The 27,024-nt window shown below is 37.9% G+C and overlaps 1 protein-coding gene across 1 annotated transcript in view; it reads right to left on the bottom strand.

Moving 5' to 3' along the window:
- Positions 1-4,534: 4,534 nt before the first annotated feature.
- LOC125234956 (zwei Ig domain protein zig-8-like) overlaps positions 4,535-27,024 on the bottom strand; it is a 31,428-nt gene continuing 8,938 nt past the window's right edge. Inside the window, exons 4-6 of the mRNA XM_048141378.1 lie at positions 23,683-23,810; positions 7,762-7,930; positions 4,535-4,635 (exon numbers count right to left, since the gene is read on the bottom strand). Coding sequence (XP_047997335.1) covers positions 4,535-4,635; positions 7,762-7,930; positions 23,683-23,810 — 398 coding nt within the window. The remainder of the gene's footprint in view (positions 4,636-7,761; positions 7,931-23,682; positions 23,811-27,024) is intronic.

The following is a 27,024-nucleotide window of genomic DNA, read 5'->3' as shown; positions in this document are numbered from 1 at the left end:
CGACAGTGAAAATCGTCGCCCGAGAGTGACACTTCCGTTAATTGCCGTTAATGTTGACGCTGAAACAATGTCACTTGTCAACCCAGAAATAGGCAAAGAATTGTCACTGTCACGTGTCAATGTGAGTGTGGTAAAATAGATCACTGATCGCCACGTACAGATCCAGTGCTAAAAGGGTTTCCTTCCGAAACGTTCGTATTTGTCATGCTAGTTCAGTCAACGTCAGTACATCTAGTATTGACACTGACTGAGATATCATGACACGTTCGTACGTTTCCGTAACAATACGAAGGCAAATCTTTTCGCACTACATCTGTAGAATAATAATTGTCACTTTGGCTAGGCCGGCTGAACTAAAAAGGGGTATTGACAACTTCCCAACAGAAATAACATACATACATACATACATACAATCACGCCTGTATCCCATAAAGGGGTAGGCAGAACACATGAAACTACTAAAGCTTCAGTGCCACTCTTGGCAAATAAGGGGTTGAAAGAAAACGAAACTGTGACATTGCAGTGACAGGTTGCCAGCCTCTCGCCTACGCCACAATTTAACTCATATCCCATAGTCGCCTTCTACGACACCCACGGGAAGAAAGGGGGTGGTGAAATTCTTAACCCGTCACCACACAGGTACAGAAATAACAGTTGTTTAAAAAATATTTTTTAGGTAACATTTAACAAGGGTCTCTTTTCTTTCTTTTACATTTCAGTTAAAGAAAAGTATGATTTGTCGGGAAACGGTTTTAAAAATAGATTTTTACGAAAAAAAATGTCAATGTCAGCGCTAAATGTTTCAATGATGATTAGAAACAGTATTTTCTTTTTCTGTATATTATCTACTACATCTATATACAGGATGGATAAAAGTTGGAGCCGTTTTACACACACGCGTTGGTCATGATGTTGGTACCATTATTAGTTGGTTCATTGATACATATAAATAATGTAGTGAACAATTACAAGTTTCAATATTTACACATTCTATTTTATATAGATACATCGTAAATAGCTTAGCTTATTTATTACAAGAGATGTAAGATTCTAAATGTTTTTTAACATATTAATTTTAAATTTATTCTTATTGAAATTAAATATAATTTTTAGAAGTCAAGCTTTATACTCAATTTAATACAGGATGCCTTTGAGTTCGAGCTGAAATGCGTATTATCACATAACTAATCGTCTAGAATCATTGTGTATATACACTATTGACACTCTATGTGTATTGTTACTATACTTCGTTTTTTCCACTAAACACACATAATTATAAAGTGCACGTTTTCTGATCTACAGAAAAAACTTCATCATGTGCCAAATCTATGGAAAATGTTTTTGCCCCAAATCAAAGCCATCCTGTATACTAGTTTCATTGCTGAAGACTAAAGTTGACTAAACAAAAAATGTTTGACTATCCTTAAATTTACGTTAAATTATTATCAAAGCTCAGAAATCTCGATAAGTTGGACAAAACGGTCTTAAAATTACAACTTTACTATACAAAGTATCCTTAATCCTAAAAAAAACTACAATCATTATGAAATGGGCCATATTTTTAAAATACTTTACCGATATTTGACTTTCAAATGACTTTCAATTGATCAATATTTTGAATACTTCTCTTGCTCTGAATGATGATGAAATCTGAATCCATATTGGTACTCGCTTTATAAAAACAGACAGAAAAACAAACTTACATACTCATTTTATAAAAGATTATTTTGAAAACCGGCCTAATCGTAAATTAATTCTTCACCAATATATATTTCATTTGTATACACATATCACAAACTTTTCCCTTCCTATTATGAATTAAAGGAGTTGCGCACACTTCACCACTGCGCATATGACTCTAATGGTGAAGGAATTAGCAAATATTTATAACTATAAAGTCAGACATCAGCAGGTAGGGTCACTACCGACTTAGCCAGACCGGTCGTCAAATATCGCCATCGTCTTGTCTTTAAAAAACTACTGCGCATTTTTATAACAATATCAGAGTAGATACTTCAATATCCCGCTTGCTACTATTAAGGGTTAAAATTATCCCCGTATAATGTCTTAGTTAAAACAATTTGCAAGCTAGGAAGCAGAAGCGAAACTTCGCTTCGTTACTCAGGACCCCATTAGAAGCTATAGCGGAAGTTGGCCGCCATTTTGTAGTTAGTGTTACATTGATTGTGTTACTAGTTACAGTTTAACGTTGGTATCTTATGCGTCTTGAGGATCTGAAATCTTAACTTAATGTAAGGCTTGAGCAGCGGGGTTGGTGCTGCGTGCATAATTATCAAACAGTAGGCTACTAGACTCGTATCGAATTTAGCACATCAATTTATTGCTTTCTGTAGTACCTATTTGACTTAAGAAATCAATATTTATAGCTTGCGGGGATTAAAAGTGCGTGATGACTGCGTATTTTTAATTAAAGATGTGTGTATGTTTTTTTTAAATTATGAAAACGGTGTTGGCCATTGGAGTGACGTCACATAGTTCAAATCAACTATGGAAATTAGAGGTACTAATCCAATCACCATAGAAGCAACCTGTATTGTATTAAAATTCATAGTCGTTGCTCGGCTATGACAGTGGCAAATATTTTTTCTAAATAGACTGACGTCATGACATAGATATTCTATAGATTAATATGGCTGATGTTGTTTTTGCCTGATCACGTGAAAGTAAACTTTAAATTATTTTTTTGCGGGTTTTTAAGTCGTAATAAAATATGGTACTATTTTTTTCGTTTAATTAGACAGTAATTAATAATATAAGACATACTTTGAAAAAGGGTCAAGTAGCCTATTGAAGTTCATACAAGTGTCCCGAAGCGACGCTGCCGCTGCACGCTCCATCGTAGGCTCCGCTCCAAGCGTCCATTCAGGCCTCACACTCATACCTACTCGTATTTTATACATATTTTTTTATACTACGTCGGTGGCAAACAAGCGTACGGCCCGCCTGATGGAAAGCGGTCACCGTAACCTATGGTCGCCTGCAACTCAAAGAGTGTCACATGTGCGCGTTGCCACCCCATTAGAAACTTGTACATTCCCTTTCGCTGTGTTAAATACACAGTAAAAAGGAGTGTACAAGTTCCAAGGAGGGTTCGGGTAGCCGACGACTCAAGGGACAATAGACGGAATAAGTCAGTTCCATAAATCCTCCCGTCATCAGCACACCGCACCCTCGTAGAGCTCTGGCAGCCTTACTCACCGGCAGGAACACAACACTATGAGTAGGGTCTAGTGCTATTTGGCTGCGGTCTTCTGTAAAGCGGAGGTACTACCCCAGTTGGGCTCTGCTCTAGATTCGAGCGAGATGATAAAGACAATTAATGTTCCCACCCCTCATACCTTAAAAATAAATAGATAATAACAACCTACCAGCCGGCGTATCATGCTTCTAATTTTATCACTTATCCACGTGGATAAGACTTCTGTCACTCTCACACTGACATACTTGCCAAAGCGTGACAGAGGTCTTATCCACGTGGATAAGTGATAAAATTAGAAGCATCATACGCCGGCAGGGTCAATCCGCTCCAAGAGTAACATGAGTCACGATTTTATGGCATGTTCCATTTATTAGATGCAAGTTCAATTGGTAATCTACCTCTATATCTAAATAAGTGTTACTTTCCCGATATATCCTTTCATTTGGAGCTGTTGTTCAAATAAACAATCAATGAAGTCGTGACTCACGTTACTTTCACGTGGATTCACCTACCACCAAAAATAAAAAAAATCGACTAGTGTTTCGCTTACGAGGAATCCTTAGGAGTCGTTGACGGTGCGAAACCCGGCAACGATCATCAGTTCAACGAGTTACGAGTAGTACTGATTGACTGGCACGTTATCTATTTGCGGATGAGCAATGTAATCTTAAAGATTTTGCAATCGGCAATGCGGCGTCGCTTCACGGTTAGTTTTAGAAAATACGCACTAAGCGTTTAAAATATAAATAAAATATTGGGGGACACCTTACACAGATCAAACCTAACCCCAAAATAAGCAAAGCTTGTACTCTGAGTGTTAAGCGACGATATAATTACTTATATATATAAATACATACATATATACATAGAAAACATCCATGACTCAGGAACAAATATCTGTGCTCATCACACAAATAAATGCCCTTACCGGGATTCGAACCCGAGACCGCGGCTTAGCAGGTAGGATCACTACGCGCTAGTCCAGACCGGTCGTCAAACCGCGTCGGTGTTTCGCTTCAACATTTCTTTTGCAAACCACCAAGGAGTGGAATGCCCTGCCTGAGTCTTTCCGCATGAGTACAATCTAGGTTTCTTTAAAGCAAGTATAAATAGTTAAGTATCTCATAGGTAAGCGTGCTCTACCGTAGACCGCACCATCACTTACCATCAGGTATGATCATGGTCAAACGTCTTACCTTACTTATAAACAAAAAATGATTAACATCTTAGATTTCCGCAAAGTACCGCTTGATTACTTCAACTCTTTGATTCGGTCAAATATCAGTAAAAGTATTAAGGCCATTATACGTTCAGCTAGCAGCCCATAAAGGTAACGATGAGGCTGAGTAGTGCCGCCGAGAGCGGGTACTGGAGACGCAGTTGTCCTCCATGCTGCATCGCTGCTGGGTGTTCTCCTGGGGACAAATACGGCACTTAAGTTACTAATAACTATGAATTTTTAAAACTACAGACTCGGGAAACAAATTTTTAAAACTGCTGAGCTGGCGCGGTTGTTGTCCTTGGAGCTAGTGGCTAGTGTTCGAGCAGCCCGACTGGCAGGGTCGCCATGAAATGTTGGATGTTCCGGAGGTAATGACAAGTCAAGACTCGGGGGATAAAATTAAAATTAATATATTTAAAAAAAATATACTTTCTATTTGTAGAGGTTTACAATGTTCACAACTATTCCAAATTTCAAGTTGATAGCATTAGTAGTTCTCGAGATATTTAGGAATGTGACAGACGGACAGACAGACGGACAGAGTCGCACCATAAGGGTTCCTGTTGTACCTTTTTGGTACGGAACCCTAAAAACTATGTTGTTCCCAACTTTACTCTTGTTAGCAATATTCAGCTTCCATCCCACGTTACACAATGTCCTATTTATCCTTTTATAAAATAGCTTCTATAAAACTAGACAAAGTTTTCACCGTATAACGTTTTGCCTACATCATTGTAGTGATGTAATAATCTTCATAGCCCATAAAAAGTCTCATTTGAACGCAACTACTTTGTAGGAAATTGGAGACTTCCAAATGAAGATATAAAACGTGTGGGGCTTAAAGTAGGTACAATTTGCGCAGATTGTCTACGATTTTGCATACAACTCATGTTAACTGGCTTGGGAAAAAAAATTTGGTTCGAGATTTAAAAAAAATCTTATCGAGTCGTGGTTAAGTTTTCATGAAAAAAAAAACAATTTCGTTTCAGTATTCAGTATTCATTTAATCATTGCTTTGTGTGTACATAAGGTCTTATAAATGGTAATGACTCAACACAACCCTGTAAGGGCACTGCAATAAAGTAACAAACTAAAACTAAGTAACTAATAACACTATATACAAGATTACTATACAATACAATATATGTATTTACATTTATACGGCCGGCAATGAAGCTATATTATATTATATTATAGGGTGACAGCAGAGAGCGCGACGTTTAATTTAGTCATTTAATTATGTGAAGTTAAATATTTTCCTTATACTCTAAATATTCTTTTACAGAATAGAATGCGTTGTCTACAAGGAATGCTTTCAAAATTTTTAGGAACTTATTATGGTTTTGTTCATTTTTTATGTAGTTTTGTAGGTTATTATAAATTTTTATTGACATAGGATAGGGACCATTTTTGTGAATTATTAATTTTGATGGAGCTTGGAACAAATTATTTTTGAAGCGAGATTCGAATCGTCGGGGCATATCTCCAAGTTTAGTGTAGAATTCAGAGTGCGTTTTAACAAATTTACATAATTCGAAAATGTATAGGCAAGGTACTGTGAGAATTCCTATATTTCTATAATGAGGCTTACTACTATCAGGTAGCTTGATATTCGCCAAGATTCGAACGCATTTTTTTTGGAGAATTAGCAAGTCTTGTGCGTTTGTACTGTTTCCCCATAAAATTATAGCATAGCAAAGCCATGCTTGGGTGAATGCATAGTAAGCTGTGAGAGCAGTTTGTAAATTAGTGGTCTTTTTTAATTTTATTAAGTCAATACATTTCCCCAGTGTCAGACATTCACTCTCATCAAGTCATCACCAAAAGCATAACTGGTGTGAAGTTAGAAAAGTATGATGCTTATAAACATTATAAAGACACCCAAAAGCTGTTTAGAATAAAATCACTCAGTGGTATGTATGGATCAGAGTGTTGGGCCCTAAAGGTGACGGATGAAAACACATTGCATCTAGCAGAGATGAGATTTCATGTAGCAAAGTTGGATGTGTGGCGTGACAAGAATGGATAAGATAAATAATGAGTATATCAGACGAAGCCTGAAAGTAGCACCGATAGTTGAAAAAGTAAGAGCAAATCGAGTAGCATGGTATGGAAATGTAATGCGGAGGGACGAAAGGCATGTGACGAGAAACGTATTACGGATGAATGTGGAAGGTGGTGGAAGTAACGGGAGAGGAAAACCGAAGAAGAGGTGGATGGACTGTGTGAGACGTGATATGGAACTAAAACAAGTTAATGATGAGATGACGAGTGATAGAGATGTATGGAAGAGAAAGACATGCTGCGCCGATCCCAAGTGACTGGGATAAGGGCAAGAGAATGATGACTCAGTGGTGAATGCACCTGCACAGGCTTCGGGTTAGCGTTGGCAGGAGTGCAAAAGTATCACTCAGTATCGGTCACTGTCGCCCGTAATACTGGATTTACACGGGCTTAGTACATAATCCTTAGTACGTGTCACAAACACTTGTCACATGCGTGTAAACACATTTTACAAGTGCTTAGTATTAGTGCAACTGCGAGGGCAAGTGAATAGAAGTCGGTTATATTTACTAAGTGACAATATCTATCGCCCCGGCAAAAAAATACTAATACTTGCCACTATAAAAGTGGTGTAAACATTACTGACAAGTGAAGTTCAACTATTCCAGTGATTAGTTTACTTCGTTACCACGGCAATATCTTGTAAAGAACTAATACTATTCTCTAATACCCATGTGTAGATGGCTACTTGCCACTTGTCACTTTGCTGACAAGCTCCTAATTGCTAATACTAATGACAAATACTAAACACGTGTAAATTTAGCTTAAGGCCAAGAAATTTCCCTCTAGAGAGTTACGAATACAAGACGCTTATAAAGGCACCCATAACGGCCCAGCCTCGACATTGGTCTAAGCGCGACAGCGGCGAGCGGCAGCCATACGTGCACTGAGAGAAATTTGCATTATGAATTTAACAAGTTCGACTTGTTGCGGTTTATCCGTTTGAATCAGCCAAACGTATGTTTAAAACAATATATTGTGTGAGGTTGTTTTTATAAAATCGACTTGTTGATTCAAATATATTGCCGATTCAAATGACAAGTAGCTTGTTGTTTGAACCAAAGAGCACGTAGGCGCTATTTTAACCAAAAAACTTGTTGAACGAACATGAAAACTGGTTGTATTTTCTATCAGTGTGCGAATGATAAGTCCCATCGCTGTGTCTCGCTCCAATGTATGGCCGCCGCTCACCGCTGTCGCGCTTAGACCGATGTCGTGGCTGAGCCGTAAGGTGCTTTAGGACAGCAAAACTTACCACTTAGAACGTGGACCTGCACAGACTTCGGGTTAGCGTTGGCAGGGGCGCAGGTATATTTGCCAGTGTCGGGTACTCTCGCCCGCTGCACCAGAAGGTGGGATGTGGTTGTCTCCCCCTTCTCTGTGATGACCGACACCCCGCCGCGGGGGGAGTCGTAGTTGATTTCCTGGGGAAGAAATGTATCTTTAATACCATGTATAATTTTCTTCAACATAAGCTAGGACATTGGATTATATTTTGATTCTTTACAAAATATTTCAGGATTCTGATTCTAAGATTACTTAAATGACTGAATGGAGCCAAGCCGTTCTGTCGCCTAAAGAACATAATATCACAGATGTAGGAAGAAAAGAGATCGGAAATACCGAGCGATTTGTATTGTCGCCTGTCTCAAAGTTCTTGAACCCACACACACACATGTATATATATGGATATTGGATACTCCTATTAGGCTAGTGTTGTTGTACACGGCTACCAATCACTAACTTATTATGCTGAATCGGGAGTTCCCCAAGGGTCACATTTGGGACCTCTTCTCTTTTTAATATTTATCAATGATATCACAGACCACATAAAACATTCCAAATACTCCCTGTACGCTGATGACTTAAAAATTTACAAAACAATCTCTTGCGAGTCGGATGCCAGAATGCTCCAAATTGACCTAAATAATGTAACCTCTTGGTGTAGCAGTAACAGAATGACTCTTAACGTAAAGAAGTGTTTTTTATTAAATATTGCAGAAAGAAAAAACCGCTTGTGACTAAGTATGAGATAGGAGGGATCGAATTACTGGAAGTTGATCAAATTAGAGACCTTGGTGTTATATTGGACAGTGAATTGAAATTCCATGCACACATTGACGCAGTAATCAAAAAGGCCGCTCAAATGCTTGGTTTTATAAGGAGAAATTCTAATGGCTTCAGGAATCAAGAAACTAAAATCATTTTGTACAATACCCTTGTTCGCAGCCATCTAGAATCTGCCTCAACTATATGGAGCCCCTACTATCATGTCCACTCACAGCGTATTGAAAGTATACAGAGAGCATTTACTAGACACCTTGCTTTTCATACACCTGGATTTTCACACAGAAATGCCTATGACCAGCGGCTTGTTAGATATAAATTACACAGCCTGCGGGACCGGCGTCAAATGTTAGACTTGTGTTTCCTACACAAAGTAGTAAACGGAAAGGTAAACTGCAGCAATTTACTTGAAAAAATCTCTTTCACCACTCCCCACAACTACCCGCGACGGCCTTATAGGCTATAGCTAAACCCTTTTCTATACCAGTTACCAGAACAAACCTTGGTCTGCAAGCCCCTATGGTACGAATATGCTCGAGCTACAACAGTGTTGTCACTCACAAAAATTTCATTGACATCTTTCATGACAGTCTGCCAGCATTTAAATCAAAAATATTACCGAAACCTAAATAATATTTACTTTAGTCTTTAGTTATAAGCACTACTTATATTCTAGTTTTAGGTCTGTAATAAATTAAATTTGTATTTACTTTTAGGATAAAAGCAATATTGTAAATCATGTACATATTAGTTGTATTATTAGTTAATTATTAGCTTTAGATTCTAATATACCTATTTTTTTATGATCTCGTTCCCAGATTCATACTTGGAGAGTGCTATGTACTCCTTAATTGTCATTTTGTATCAGACTAATAACTATAAGCAATTAAATCAATTGTGTAAGATGTAATACATATGATGTGGATGTACTGTAATAAATAAATAAATAAATATTGCGCAATACACGCGTATCATTTCCATGTCTGTGTACATGCGAGCGACCAGCGAGTCTTATCATCACGCACGCACACAACAACTGTATGCTCAATGACTCCGCCGCCGTCATGTCCAGTCTCTAGTATTTTATGCTCTGAAGAACATTTAGATCAATTTGTAAAATTCATTATAAATACTATTCAAACATAATCTACAACAACAAAACAAACAATGACTTATATAGAGGTATAGAACTTATTACTAAACGTTTTAAATATATGTACAAACTACACAAATTAATACCTAAATATTTTCAAATAAAAAATGCTTCCCAGATCATCTTCGGAGGTGATGGTGCCCAGTAGGCTGGCAGCGTTGCCTTTTGGAATGGCCGACTTATTCGCTGGCCAAAGTAGCTGCCAGCCCTCTGGTTACCGGATACGTCAACTAGGTGCCGTAGCCGAATGGCATTTTTGCGACGCAAAACGAAAACAAAACGCCGCGAAAGGTAGTCTGTGATCTGTCTCTGTAGCGCCAATCCGCAAGAGCGATAGAGATAAATATCTACGAGCGTTTCGTTTTTTTGGCACTTATGTAATATTAATATTATTATGTTTGTTAACATACATACAATTCAATTTACCTATATAGTTGTGTATGTATAGTTTAATGTAATGTAACCTATAACTTACATGTTTGGTTTACCTGTTAGTGTAAGTTGGTTGATAATAAATGAAATGAAATGAAATACATACAATCACGCCTGTATCCCATAAAGGGTTAGGCAGAACACATGAAACTACTAAAGCTTCAGTGCCACTCTTGGCAATTAAGGGGTTGAAAGAAAACGAAACTGTGACATTGCAGTGACAGGTTGCCAGCCTCTCGCCTACGCCACAATTTAACCCATATCCCATAGTCGCCTTTTACGACACCCACAGGAAGAAAGGGGGTGGTGAAATTCTTAACCCGTCACCACACAGGCAATGTTTGTTAACCTGTCAGATATTTGAAATATTTGAATAGGGGCCTTTTTAGGGTTCCGTAGTCAACTAGGAACCCTTATAGTTTCGCCATGTCTGTCTGTCCGTCCGTCCGTCCGTCCGTCCGTCCGTCCGTCCGTCCGTCCGCGGATAATCTCAGTAACCGTTAGCACTAGAAAGCTGAAATTTGGTACCAATATGTATATCAATCACGCCAACAAAGTGCAAAAATAAAAAATGGAAAAAATGTTCTATTAGGGTACCCCCCCCTACATGTAAAGTGGGGGCTGATTTTTTTTTTCATTCCAACCCCAACGTGTGATATATTGTTGGATAGGTATTTAAAAATGAATAAGGGTTTACTTAGATCGTTTTTTGATAATATTAATATTTTCGGAAATAATCGCTCCTAAAGGAAAAAAAAGTGCATCCCCCCCCCTAGAATCAGTAGTTTTTGAGAAAAATACGGAAAACTACGGAACCCTACACTGAGCGTGGCCCGACACGCTCTTGGCCGGTTTTTTCCTGATATTTCCTGTTTTTTTTAGCCTATTGTAGTGTCCCACTGCTGGGCAAAGGCCTTCCCTCGCTTCTTCCACTCAACTCTGTCATGTGCGTAATTCTGCCATCTTGGATAGAATGCGTTCAAGTCATCCCGCCATCTCTTTTTTGGTCTGCCTGAACCCCGGCCTGCACCCTCTACGGTGTTCCGTGGGTCCCATTCGGTAACCATTTTGGTCCACAGTTCATTTCCTGATTAAGTGAATAGAATCACTCTTAGCCAGCTGCAAACGCATCAAAATGAACAAATATTCAACGTTTCTCACTATTGTAATAGAAAATAATGAAAATCGACCGAAATAGAAATTGTACTGATGATATTTTCATTATTATGTAATGTTTTGGTTAATCAAATGTGCTGTTAACTGAAAATCTGTTACATTTTCCAGTTTTTTTTTTTTTAATACTACGTCGGTGGCAAACAAGCATACGGTCCGCCTGATGGAAAGCGGTCACCGTAACCTATGAACGCATGCAACGCAAACAGTGTCACATGCGCGTTGCCACCCCATTAGAAACTTGTACATTCCCTTTTGCTGTGTTAAGTACACAGCAAAAAGGAGTGTACAAGTTCCAAGGAGGGTTCGGGTTGCCGACGACTCTAAAGGACAATATACGGAACAAGTTAGTTCCGTAAGTCCTCCCGTCATCAGCACCGCACCCTCGTTGAGCTCTGGCAGCCTTACTCACCGGCAGGAACACAACACTATGAGTAGGGTCTAGTGCTATTTGGCTGCGGTCTTCTGTAACGCGGAGGTACTACCCCAGTTGGGCTCTGCTCTAGATTCGAGCGAGACGATATCCGCTGTGCTGTGCCCTACCACACAAAGCGGAATTTATTCCGTTTATAACAAAAACGATACAATTAATCCTGTCTCTGATGATGACACATAAACGTTTGTGTAATTAAATTAAATTGTATTTATTGATATAGTGAAACGGATAGGTAGGCATCAGGTGCCGTCGCCGAATAGCATTTCTGCGACGCGAAACGAAAACGAAACGCCGCGAAAGCTAGTCTGGCTCTGTCGCGCCAATACGCAAGAGCGATAGAGATAGATATCTACGAGCGTTTAGTTTCGTGAGCGTTTGTGCCATTCGGCTACGTACCCAGGGCCGCGGAAGGCGTCCGTATTTTGATAAAAGTACAAGTAACTAAACGTGAAGGCGGAAGGCCGAGATCCGTGAAAGACCGAAGGCCCGAAGCCATTGGGAGGTCAGTATTTTGACAAAATTACAAGTAACTAAAAGTGAAGACGGAAGGCCGAGATCCGTGAAAGACCGAAGGCCCAAAGCCATTGGGAGGTCAGTATTTTGACAAAAGTACAAGTAACTAAAAGTGAAGGCGGAAGGCCGAGATCCGTGAAGGACCGAAGGCCCGAAGCCATTGGGAGGTCAGTATTTTGACAAAAGTACAAGTAACTAAAAGTGAAGACGGAAGGCCGAGATCCGTGAAAGACCGAAGGCCCGAAGCCATTGGGAGGTCAGTATTTTGACAAAATTACAAGTAACTAAAAGTGAAGACGGAAGGCCGAGATCCGTGAAAGACCGAAGGCCCAAAGCCATTGGGAGGTCAGTATTTTGACAAAAGTACAAGTAACTAAAAGTGAAGGCGGAAGGCCGAGATCCGTGAAGGACCGAAGGCCCGAAGCCATTGGGAGGTCAGTATTTTGACAAAAGTACAAGTAACTAAAAGTGAAGACGGAAGGCCGAGATCCGTGAAAGACCGAAGGCCCGAAGCCATTGGGAGGTCAGTATTTTGACAAAAGTACAAGTAACTAAAAGTGAAGGCGGAAGGCCGAGATCCGTGAAAGACCGAAGGCCCGAAGCCATTGGGAGGTCAGTATTTTGACAAAAGTACAAGTAACTAAAAGTGAAGGCGGAAGGCCGAGATCTGTGAAGGACCGAAGGCCCAAAGCCATTGGGAGGTCAGTATTTTAAGTACAGTAACTAAAAGTTCCCCCGATGCCCGATGGTCAATATATCTTTATTGCTTACTTTTACATAACAGCATAACGCATGACAAGAAATTGGTATATTACATCGCTATTCATAAAGATATAACTACTTATTTTTACTGTGTGGTGACGGGTTAAGAATTTCACCACCCCCTTTCTTCTCGTGGGTGTCGTAGAAGGCGACTATGGGATATGGGTTAAATTGTGGCGTAGGCGAGAGGCTGGCAACCTGTCACTGCAATGTCACAGTTTCGTTTTCTTTCAACCCCTTATTTGCCAAGAGTGGCACTGAAGCTTTAGTAGTTTCATGTGTTCTGCCTACCCCTTTATGGGATACAGGCGTGATTGTATGTATTTCTATGAATGTGGACGTGGAAGGTATAGCGAAAGCAAGCTACCCTCCGGTGGTGGACTGGTAAAGAATGCCAGTTCAGTATGATGTATATACACGTTAACTCTATAGAATTAACATACAAAATGCGAATATTTTTGAGTACACCTAAAAGTCATATCAGTAAATGTTGCATAGGTAAAAGTATATTGTAATGCCCTTTATAGTCTTCGAAGAAAGGTATTTTATGAGTCTACTAGAGAATGTTTTACAAGTCACTGAACACATATTTTCCGAGCGTATAAAGACGTATTCGAACGGATATAAAACTACTTTTTGCGAGGAACTGTGTGTTTTACGACAAAATAGGACAAGAAATATAGTGACTAGTATTTTTATGTGAGAGATTTTTACCTGACTGAAGGGTAGAAGGTGTAACAAAAATAGTATACACGCTTAAAATCCTTTGGATCTGACTTTGATATTGTGTGAAAAATAATGACGCACAGTAGAGTATTTCACCACAGTGACATTGAAAATACATACTGACTATGTATAGTGCCTATTTCTGGGATGAATATGCTTATACAAATAACCCGAATTTACATATGTATGGAGTTACAAATCTTCCCTTTACTTATTATGACCACAGTGACAATCGTCGCCCGACAGTGACACAAAGAAATATTGACGCTGAGTAATGTTACTTGTATAGGCATAGCATAGCATCAGGTTATATGTATAGGCATAGTTAAGTGACATCTAGCGACAATCACGCGTGAGCTAGCGTATTTACGCTAGCTCAGGCGTGATTGTTGATAATTTTATCAGTACTGCTACTTGTCAATAGATGTCGCGACGAATGAAAAGTCTAATGCTCACCAATTTTTAGCTAATATTACAATAGTATAAATCAGTATTCTGTTTTCAATTCCTTCTGCTTGTAATATAAGTTGTAAACTACTTATTCCTCTATGCTGTGGTGAAACAGGCTATAGGCATCAAAATTAAAACTGAAAGGCTAGCTCATGTTCCTAGATTATGCCACCGCGAGGTAAACCTATCCTTGTATCATTAATAAAACTGGACAATAACTTTGTGATCTATGTCGCCTTGAGATATTGTGACGCCAATCATTTGCTAGCCCTGCGGTGTAGAAATATTTAATGTAAACATTCCTTATTTAATATCAATGCAGACTTAGCTACGTGAAATGAATTGTTGTCTAATGGCACTACGTAGGTATATAAAATACTTATGATGTATGTACTTGTTGCCTGTGTGGTGACGGGTTAAGAATTTCACCATCCCCTTTCTTCCCGTGGGTGTCGTAGAAGGCGACTATGGGATATGGGTTAAATTGTGGCGTAGGCGAGAGGCTGGCAACCTGTCACTGCAATGTCACAGTCTCGTTTTCTTTCAACCCCTTATTTGCCAAGAGTGGCACTGAAGCTTTAGTAGTTTCATGTATTGTGTTCTGCCTACCCCTTTATGGGATACAGGCCTGATTGTATGTATGTATGTATGTATGAAATAAAACTATGGTAACGGATTATATCGCGTATAATGAATTTGCAATTCATCCCGACGCTTAGAACACTTTACAGCATTCGTGGTCAACGGGTGACTGAGGAAAAATTACAATGTGCAAAAGCTACCCACATACAAGAAATATTAATGAACCATGACCACAAATAATATAGATTCTTAAGGCAGGTTCACACACTGTTAATAAAGCTAGTCATACAATATTAAAAAAAAATTGCAATTAACTACTATGTTAAAAAATAATTAGTTAAAATAATTATGGCCATTTTTGGGAATTTTTGATAGGCTCTAGCGTCTTTAAAAATAAGAATATCGAAAAAAACAATACGGTCCGACACAGATAAAAATTATAATAGTGTGTGTTGAAAAAATTACAGTTCTAGCTTTAAAAACCAGGGAGGAAATAGTCGAGAGCGTTTGTATGGAGAATTTACCCCTTCTGTATCGCATTACATTATATATTATATATTTATAGTTTGTATGTAAGTTTATATTATTAGCTATATATTTATATATTATTCACTCATATATACATTTTCTTTTATTGGATACATAGGTAATTTGATTTGTGTTTCTTGTCACATCTCTATATTGACAATCCTGCACTAACTAAAGTTTCTGTTTGATCCAATGGTTGACTGGTAGAGAATGCCTTAAGGCATTAAGTCCGCCATTTGTACAATTTTATGTCGTGCAATAAAGTTTAAATAAAAAAATAAATAAAAATAAATATCGCCTTAATGCTTTCCGACTGAACGAGAGAAAAAATATATTATTTAAAAATATGATGAAGAAAAACAACGTAAACCTTCTTAAGTTAAGAATAACTCTTCTTTTCATCCTTTAAAACAGATACGTCTGTTACTGTCATCCGCACTCAATGCTGACAAAACCAATTCCAAAATGGCGTCTTTAAACTGGGGCATTAGTTCAATTTGTAACAAAAGACCAAGAGCGGGTACAATTTTATTTTCTGGCAAACTGGTCGCAGCTCATTTTGGCATCGGTTCAAATCACCAAGTTTCCTTGTAAATATAACTCTAGAAGTTTCTCCGGCAATTCTTTGATTGCGTGCGTTATTAGGTACATTTGGTGGTTGGGAAAGAAATTTAACTTTGGAAAGTATGTTATTGGGTCGTTTCAAGGTAATTTTGTATCGCGATTGTACTTGTAATGGGAGAATGAAAACATGCCAGATAATACGAGAGAGGTTTAAATTTCTTTTCAGTACAGATGGTGCTTTTTGCCCACACTAGTGCGCAAAGTGGTTAATTTCTTGTCAGGTTGAAACTTCAGATAGCCAACTGAAAAACGTTGCATGATATACACGTGCGAAAAGGAAATCCGTAACTCGTGTCAACTTAAAAACTCCCTTCGGTCATGTTTTAATTTATCGCCACCCATTTCGCACTGCCTCTTTTCCGCACTTGTATCATAATGTTAAGTATACTTTTACGTAATCAGGCGAAAACAACACAGTCCTGTTAATCTATAGATTATCTGTGTATCTGGTCATTGTATTCGAAAACAACATTTTCTGACTTTTTAAGTTTGAGGGAATAAAGTTCAATAATATGTCAGTGATTGTTTTGACATGCACTAAGGTTCGAACTCGATGACGTCACATACATCGCAGACAGCGTTTTCGGTGGCCAAAATGAATAAAAAATTACACAATTTTTTTATTCGAAAATACGTAGTTTAGTTAGAACCACTTTTAATACCCAAATAGTACAGAAGACAATCGACGAGACAATTTAATGGGCCAAATTCGATATGATTCTAGTAGCCCATTGCTGTATACACTCCCATGTAAACATTTGGCATGTACTGTACTCCCCAATTACGTATGTTATTTGTAAACTCTAACTTTAAAGTCGTTCAGTCAAACGACCTCACCCATTTGTGGGTTTCAATTTTAAATTCGCTATTTGCTTTGGAATACAGCCGGGGGAATTTGAATGTTAAAACAACTGTTGTTACTATGGCTTACAGAGCGTCCAGCATTTTTTGATTGAAACAAAATAAATGTTTATTCAAAACTAAAGCTTAAAGCTAAATATTAACTTCTACCAAAACAGAGTATGGTTTGTTGGCAGACGAGGCTCCTAACCTTCTAACTGACCTTCCAACCTAAAGGGTAACTAGGCCTTATTAGAATTAGTCCTGTTTCCTCACGATGTTTTCCTTCACCGAAAAGCGACTGGCAAATATCAAATGACATTTCGCACATGAGTTCCGAAAAACTCATTGGTACGAGCTGGGGTTCGAACCCGCGACCTCCGGATTGAAAGTCGCACGCTCTTACCGCTAGGCCACCAGCGCAGCGCTTACAATGCCATTTACGACTATCGAACCGTTGGTTTCTCTACGGATATGGCGAACGGACGATCGCTGGTTCAAAGTATACATTAGATTCCAGCTAGTGAAAGGAATCCTCTGCGGTATTCAAAAGTTAGCACAACAACCTTTGGAATTGAATACCTGAGTCAGTTTCGTATTGAACGAGTTTATACTTATATAAACATTTGTTTATGTAAGTAACATAACGGTAATAAAATTCAAAATATATAACTAGTGAATTTCGACTAATAAAACAAAGAAATTGATAGGGTAAGGTAGAGAAAGATTGAAGGGTTTTTCTTAAGGGATAAGATGAAATATGTTTGTCCAAGAAACGAGGTCGATGAATGAGCTGTGTCATAAGAATGATCAATTGAATTTGCATTTAATGAAACCCTCATTAATAAAGTACCTTATAGTATCTAGTTTCTTTGCTCCCCCGCTAGCAGAAGATTAAAATAGGTTTCGTTTCAATTCCTCATTATTTTCCCGTAGTATGTCCTGACGCTGCAATCTCATCAATCTCTGATTGTTTTGTGCTATCCTGAATTACCTTCGCATCCTATTTGTGGAAATCTGTGATTGACTATTCAGACGCATTTTTGCGATCTTAATTTTAGATTTTATGTTGTTGGTTTTCCAAATAAAATAAAACGAAATAATTTGTTATACAAGGGGGCAAAGTTGTATTTTAACGCCGAGTGTGGAATTGGAAAACGAGCAAGTGAAAGGATTCTATAGTTGAACCACGAGCGAAGCGAGTGGTTCGAGAATATAATCCTGAACATGCGAGTTTCTTAACACACAAGAAGTAAAATACATTTGCACCCGAGTGTAACACAAAACGTTTCCCCTCACTGCAGCGAGGAAACTACAACGCAAAAAATGCGTTTATCACTGCTTCCAGTAGTTCCACATGTGGTAAATCATCTTTATTACTAGATTAACCTACTTTTATCAATTTTAAATCAGTTAATTTGACTTTATTTAAGGTCAAATTACTTTACCCACTAGTGGATAAAATGCGTTTTTACCCGCTGGTATTAAAGGACAAAACACGTGTTTCCGAGCTGGTGAGGGGAAAAAAATAAAATGTTCCGGGTATAAAGAAGCACTAGGTGATTTCTATTTTACTCCACAAGAGAAACCCATCAATTGTCCCTCACCTTACCTTACCTATGTTTTAAAAACCCAAATCTTCTTTGCAACCAAATCTATTTAACTTTGTCATTTGTTCCAATGTTTGAATCCCTTAATAAAATTATAACATAGATAGAGGAATAAGTAAAGAAAGAGTTGTAACTCCAGACATCAGTAAACGCGATAATATCGGCATCGTTATAGTGACATCTAGCGACAATCACTCGTCAACTACCGTACATTATCAGTACTGCTACTTGTCAATAGATGTCGCGGCGAACGAAGAGTATAATACTGACCAAGTTTTAGCTAATATTTTACAATAGTAAACATCAGTATTCTGTTTTCAATTCCTTCTGCTTGTAATACAATATAAGTTGTAAAATGTTCTAATATTAAATTTTTGGCAGACGAGACACTGTGACACAAGTGTAAATGAACATTTTGGTAATGGTGCTCACTGACATTACGCTGTAAAGTGAGCTGCAAAATGTCGTAATTGTGCATGGAGAAATTGTGAATGAATTCATTGATAAGTTAGCCATGCAATTTTGCAGCTGGTAGTATTTGTTACAGAATGTTATGTAACATTTATAATCGCTAGTGCACCATGATACGACCGGTCTGACCTAGTCGGTAGTGACCCTGCCTGCTAAGCCGCGGTCTAGGGTTCGAATCCCGGTAATGGCACTTAATTTGTGTGATGAGCACAGATATTTGTTCCTGAGTCATGGATGTTTTCTACATATTAGACTTATATTGACCGGGATATAGACTGTGATTACCTTTTTGATTTTTGTCAAACTCCCGATATTTCGACGCAGTTGCATGCATCATGGTCACGGAAAATACGGTTTTCTATATATATATAAAATAAGTATGTATTTATCTATTTAAGTACATAATATGACTGTATATCTTCGCCTAGCACCCATAGCACAAATTTGTTTGGGGCTAAGTTCATCTGTGTAAGGTGTGTCCCCAATATTTATTTATACATTGGCGTATGGAGTGACCACTTTATCATTAATTGGTTCTCCATGAATTTAGATTACACTTGAAAACGATTTAATATCCATTTAATGGTACTTCAAACTTTCACAATCAATAAACGGTACTTGGAAAACTTCAAACAAACTAAACCAATCAGTAAATACCGCTGTGTGGTTAAGCGGTATTATCGGCTAATACTTCAACTGGTTCACCGCAAAACGCGTGGTTGGAAACGTTCAAAAACTGTTTTAATCGTTTGGGAGTTTCCCCAGTACCTATAACGTTAATCGCTTACGCTTATGGTATCGTAGCTAGTTATCTCTATCGCTCTTCTGGTGCCGTAGCCGAATGGCATTTTTGCGACGCGAAACGAAAACGACACGTAGTCTGGCTCTGTCGCGCCAATACGCACAAGCGATAGAGATAGAAATCTACGAGCGTTCCGTTTCGTGAGCGTTTGTGCCATTCGTCTATGTAGCCTGTAGAGGGTATGTACTATGTACCCTGTAGTGGCGCGACAGCCAGACTCAGTTCCGATCGCCACGTGGCGTCAACGATTTTCACTTCGGCGTGGAAGGCTGAGGCATGATTCACCATAATGACATTGTTACTTGACATTGACAATTCTGTGCCAATTTCGCTTGCTGACATTATCCGTCGGTCCCTTGCAACCATCAATGTGCCTGCTCTCCTTGAGCCGACTGGCATAATCAGAGATGATGGCAAGAGGCCTGATGGAGTGTCCTTGGTCCCTTGGAGTATGGGACGAATGTTAGTGTGGGATGCTACCTGCGTAGACACATTGGCACCGTCTCACCTCCAACGGACCAAGATAAAAGCGGGCGCAGCGGCAGAAAGTGCCGAAATTTTGAAACGTAATAAATACAAAAGTCTTGGCAAAGAATACCTTTTTGTACCCTTTGGTGTAGAAACTCTAGGTCCATGGGGCCCCAGCGCGAACAAGTTGTTCACAGAAATCGCGAAGCGTCTGGTTGAGGTAACTGGTGACCGAAGAGCTGGCGACTTCCTCGCACAACGTATCAGCATTGCGATACAGCGAGGAAATGTCGCCAGTATCCTTGGTACAATGCCTCAAGGGCCTATTTTAGACATTAGCTAGCTTTTAAGTTTAGTCTTAGTTTCTTATATAATTATGTAAATATGTTCATGTAAATAAAGTGATTTTACAATTTCTGGGTTGATAAATAAAATTGTTGATAAATAAGAGCGTCAATTGATATGTCCTCGCTGAACAGGCAAGAACGGCGAAATGTTACTGTCGGGCGACAATAGGCTACTTGACCCTTTTTCAAAGTCTATTTTATATTATTTATTACTGTCCAATTAACCGAAAAAAATACTATCAAATTGTATTACGACTTGAAAACCACAAAAAACATTTAAAAAGTACACTTTAACTTAATTAGGCAAAAACATCATTAGCCATGTTAATCTATAGATTATCTGCGCATGACGTAAATCGGATTGAACTCAAAATTTTCTGTCATTTAAGTTATGAGGCATAAAGTTCATCATGTCAGTGATTGACTCGACATTAAGTTAAGTTAGGTTCTATGACGTCACTACACGTCTGACAGCGTTTTCGGTGGCCAAAGTTAAAAAAATATTACACACATTTTTAATCGAAAATACGTAGCCATCATACACTTTTAATACCCAAAATCTATAAAAATTGGTTTTTATGTCAAATACTACAGGAAACAATCATTTCTTGTGCCAAATTCGATAAGAGTCTAGTAGCCTATAATATTGTCACTGTGATGGAGCAAGACTCTATTGAAAGTGCAGTTGGGTTTTTTTGAATCAGCTACGTAAACTATTGAGTGCCGCGTTTATATGTAATTGTGATTCTAAATGAAAGGTACGTGAATGAAATGGTATCAAAAGGCGAGTGAAATATACATAAATCTACCAACTACTGATAAGTGCAGTCTGCAATCTGCAACATACACGTGCTGCAGTCAACCAATTAGAATCCTAGGCCACTCTAGAACCCTGTCGTATTAACACCGTGCTTTATTTGATATACACCGTGCTTTTTTTGTTTTCCGTTAAATTCGACACGCAGTTAGGTTCATCATCAGGAACCACCCTGTATGTCGCTTTTTGTTAAATTCGAAAAAAACATTTTTTTTTTCGTTTCGATACATAATAAATGGATTTATTTGTTTATTTATTTATTTATTTTATTTATTAATTAGTGTGAGAGGACCTTAATCATAACATTAAAGTCATTGTCAAGTGATTGACGGCATTTGTCAAAACAAATAACATTAGGAAGTGGTAAGGGATGCCACACACGAGTTCAGTATTTTTTTTTTTAATAACTCGATAACCGTACGAGTTAAGATACTAGTTTCTTAGAGAAATTAATTGTATTTGACATAAAGAACCTTCCCTTAAAGTTAACGGAATTCAATAAAAACAGAGTGTATAAGTCTCTAAGTTTGACGTTTACTGTGAAAGGATTCTACAGTGGCCTAGGATTCAGATTGGTTGACTAGACAAAATAGTACACTACGATACAAGTGCGTAAAAAAGGAAGTTCGAAACGAGTGGCGATAAATTAAAACACGACCGAATCGACACGAGTTACGAATTTCCTTTTCGCACGTGTATCGTACGACGTTTTTCAGTACAGATGAGCCACACGTGCGAAAAGGAAATTCGTAACTCGTGTCGAACTTCCTTTTTTACGCACTTGTATCGTAATGTACTATTACGAATGAGGATCCGAATCCTTGCCAAAACGAGGTTTCACCTTGAGAATGTTTCCATAGCCGTTCACACTGAGATAACTCAGTGTGACATGATTGATGGATGAGCCTAGGTTTACTCGTTCGATTAACCTAAACGCCCTCTATATTTAGGCTTCATAAACTACGATGGAAGTTTGACATAAAAGATACAAGTGCTTACATGATGGATTATACCGAAACACTTATTTTAACAGGCCCTATGTAAAAATATTTTTTGAAACATACCTGTTCATTGCCAAGAGTGTCATGAAACTACTCAAATTTCAGTGAGACTCTTGGAAATGAAGAGGTTGAAATAAATCGAAATGGTGACATTGCAGTGATAGGTTGCCAGCCACTCACCTACAACACAATTTAACCCATATCCCACAGTCGACTTCTACGACTACCACGGGAAAAAAGGGGTGGTGAAATTCTTAACCCGTCACCATACACGGATATTCTTAATTATGGCACATTTCTAATGAAAAGGCAACCTCAGCCTCATCCATTTACATACATAGTCTTGATTCCTACACAGCTTTAGCAGAAGCCATTATTAGTCAAAGAAAGTTAGGTGCTTAGTACTATTCGAGACCACAGTAAGTCGGTCGCCTTCGCCAAGTTTCCAAAGGCAGTGGCGTAAATCGCTTCGAAGAACGCTACTAACGGAATTTCTGTTCAATATATCAGCAAACATAGCAAGTCAAACATTAGACTGATTAAAGCGCTGGTTGTTTGTCATAACCAGTAATAACGTTCGGAAAGTTATGATAAACTACATACATATAACTGAAATGGGACGATTTGTGAGCTATGGTTGAAATTGAGAATATATATCGAGACAAATCCCAATATATTTCAACAAAATGTCTGGTATATTTTATAAACCTACTAAGATCTTTTGTTGTCATTGAGAGATATTAAACTTGTTTAAAAAGTACTGTCTTAAATTCATGTTGCACAATTTTGTTGTCACTGATGCCTTTCTCACTGCATTTGAATTTGGCCCATTGATTGTTCCAATTTTACCTCTTAAATCAATTAATGTATTTAAAAAATTTCTGACACGAGTTTTTAGCATTTCCAGACTCACGAGATGGTACAAATCCACTTCAACACTATCGCCCCAGCAGCGATAGGTAATTCGGACTTTTAATTGCTCTGAACTCTGCTGTGAGTCTCAGGTATGCCGCAGCATTTCTGTTAATCCAGGACCTTCTGCTTAGTAGGCAAGGTTACTTCTAGAAAACCGTCAAAGGGCTCTGTCAAGACTGTCAAGCTCACCTCTTCATTGTGAGTCCATCTGTGGCGGTTCAGGGGAGTATTGTACCACACAAGTCAGGTTGATATTACTGGCTTCTGATGAATAGGTCAGAACCTCCCCGAATCTTGAGCAGCAGCTTTATTGACCCAGAATGTCCAACTTAGTAGGCAGGGTCACTAGTTTCACTACTAGAATACAGCGTGCGCAACTGCATTCCCGCTCCATCAACAAAAAGAGTCACTAGGTACTAGAAGACCGTTAAAAGCCTCGGTCAAAACTGTTACGCTTACCTCTTCATTATGAGTCCACCTGATAGCCGGGGGTGGCTCAGGGGAGTGTTGCACTACGCAAGTCAGGTTGATGGTGCTTCCCATGTTGATGAACAGGTCTGGTCCTCCCAGGATTGTCGTCAGTGGTTCTGTTAGGGCAAAAAGACAAATTGAACATTTTTTTTTTAATTATAAATGAGCTTACTCTTGGCTACAGACTAGCCAAAGACAAAGACGTGGCCTACTATGGAGTGAGCTCGCTCAGAAGATACCTGTTCACTCTTGATTTTGAACGTTGCCGGGTTATATGAGCTCGGCTGTATTACTAAGTAATACTATTATGGAATTCATGATGACGCGCAGAGTTGTAATTTAACTATTAATATTAAGATATCGTAGACCAGAGTCAACTTTCTCGTGTTAGTGTGTTGTTACTGACGTTTGTGTGGCAGCAAAATGTTGTCTGGATGCAAAGTTTCCAAGATTTAAGTGAAATGGAGAAAAAAACGGAAATGAAAGACCTTCAAGAATCAAACCCCCATCTGCCCGCGGGCTCAAGGGGTAGGGCCAGAGACTTTTGATATTTTTTAGCTCCTAACAAGTCTAAACAACGTTATGAAGCCAAAAGTTCTGTCACACCACTTAATAACCTTTCATTTCCTGCCCTGATAGTTAACATTTATTTGAGATGGGTACACTGAATATTGAATCATATTATTCCAACTGAATCACAACAGAGCCATGTATAACAGCATGAACTTATATTCAAATAATAAAGTTGTTAGTAGATCAAAACACTTTAATGTCACGCATTCATATATGCAAATTTGATTATTTCACAATGCATACAAAGCACATCCAATGTGCATTTTGCTATGCATAGCGCAACTGTTACATCATAAATGCATAGAATCAGCATTGATGCAGCAGTGTACGTGTTTAGATTTGGAAGATAAGTAGCTGACCTACATTTTTAGCGTTCTGCAGCCAAAAAATTTGGATTATATTTTGCTAGTATTATTTAAAGAGCCTCATGTACCAGACTTAATGTAAGTCCTGGGTGCACGCTTATATCGGTGATGAAGCGGGGCGGGGCGTGCGATGTGCATTTCAAAACAATTGCAGCTCATACAAGTGAGGAGTGTCTTTTCAAAAGGACTTATTTCTATAAGTCAACTGAACAAGGGTTATTTCTCTAGGTAGACATAGATAAAAATAACATCTGTTAACTTAAGTCCTTTAAGTTTAAGTTTAAGTGTTAAGTCCTTTTGAAAAGACACTCGTCAAGTGTTCTGAGTCGACGCTGCATATGGTGGACACGCATCCGGTCTTTTGCCAAGTCCTTAACCATCTGGAATGACGACGTGAACATTTTCTTTTATTTGGTTAAAATATTATCATACGAAATATTTATTATAGAACAATAATGCTTTCTTTCATGTAAATTGTACTTTCAATAAGTTGTCAAACTACTAAAAGTATATCGGGCTTCTGTGAGGCTCCTTTGACTTCTCTTTGTTTTGAACTGAAATAATGGGGCACTTTTGTACTTTGTGAACTGCAGTAAATTTCGAATAATAAGTAGGTATTTTATGATCTTTCATTTTGAGTTACATCTTCTAGTTAATTTAACCCAACCCAATGCATGAATTTTTCTTTTAACGAGATATGAATATATGTGATAGACAATGGTTTTCTAACTCTGGGAAAAATCATAAAAAAATATTTAAGATCGATTTTTATACTAAATCAGTGTTAGAAGTTAAATAAGCCAAATCTTATTTATATAAATATATCGTTATTGGTAAGTTTTATTTAAAAAAAATATTATTTGTAAAACCCCTATGATGAAATGCTTAAACATAAATTAGTTACTAACTTCGAAAAAATCACATACTAAAAATCGCATTCATCCTGTTTTTTTACACTTTTCCGCCATTTCATCTTAATCCTTAAATAATCAATAGTAAATCATTACTTATATTATTTAATTGTTTATTAAATAGTAATAAATAATGAATAATAATTAAGCAATAAATGTGATTGTGGATAGATAGCTACATATCGAGCCACGGATCATCAAATATATGATGCATATATACATCACCATGCATTTAAGGGTTAAAATTTTCTGTTTATGTTAAGACAAAAGATGTCGTGTGCGAAATATTAACCAACTAAATACAAAACGTAGTAGATTTGTCTGCAACCTTCTTATTTAGTCGTGTAATCTTTTAATTTACCCTCAAACGGTTTCGGGTGAAGTTCAATTTAGCAGCATCGAGACGAATTTTTTGTATGAGAAATCGCTCGATAGATATTAAAAAGCGTACGCATGCGTTCAGCTTTCCGATGCGTAAGCATCTTCATACTTGTCTTAGCGCAATTCCCGAAAAGTTTGTACATTTTGGTTCACGTCTCCGATTTTGATGAAAATTGGTAGGCTGATAGAGTCCGTGATGCTGAGCAAGATCCACTAGGTTTCCCAAAATGTTCTATGTAGTTTGTATGAAACATTCCTATGAAATTTTCGGTAACAAAAATAAAGTTTCATACAATCAACTTAGGACATTTTGGGAAACCTAGTGGATCTTGCTCAGCATCATAGATTCTATCAGCCTACCAATTTTTATCCAAATCGGAGACGTGATCCAAATGTACAAACTTATCGGGAATTTCTGACTAACGAGCTATTTCTCATATTATATAATGCGGGTCAATGCTGATGGCTTTTATCTCAAGGAGCCTTTTGAGGGTAGATTTTGTTTACATTTTTTTATTAACTACCTAAACATATAGACTATACGATATTCCGTAAAGCTGAGTTTAGACGTGCACTTATTGCTGCAAGTTTTGAGACAGAAGTATATGCAAGAAAGAGATGCACATATATTTTGCCACTAACTCTTACCTAGTTGCGTCTCAAACCTTGCAGCAATAACCTGCTGGTCTAAACACAGCTTAAAGTACCCAAATGTCACAAACAATATCAAAGTAACAAAAACAGAGGAGCAAAGTATTAATTTAATAGAATATACATTTGTACCTGAAAGACAAACTTTATACAATAGGTAATAAATTGAACCATCAAATAACGGAGAATCCGGTGTTAATCCAATTCATATCTTATTAAAGTTAGACGAGCGGCTATTAATCCTTGCGTGTTCAAAAGTTTGATGGATTTTCTGCAAATAGTTAGCTTTATAACTCCTTCAAAACTACAAGGGCTTATTTTCAGTTTAATAGGTTATCTATAAGACTTTTGGCACGAAATCTCAATCGAATTTTGGCCCCTAAGGGCTAAGGGAATAATGTCTGTATTCACGAAATTACGTTCTGTATATTCCGATAGAAACGCAAACT

This window comes from Leguminivora glycinivorella, chromosome 16, assembly GCF_023078275.1.
Source record: "Leguminivora glycinivorella isolate SPB_JAAS2020 chromosome 16, LegGlyc_1.1, whole genome shotgun sequence".
Lineage (NCBI taxonomy): Eukaryota > Metazoa > Arthropoda > Insecta > Lepidoptera > Tortricidae > Leguminivora > Leguminivora glycinivorella.
This window is presented reverse-complemented; position numbering and strand designations above follow the sequence as displayed.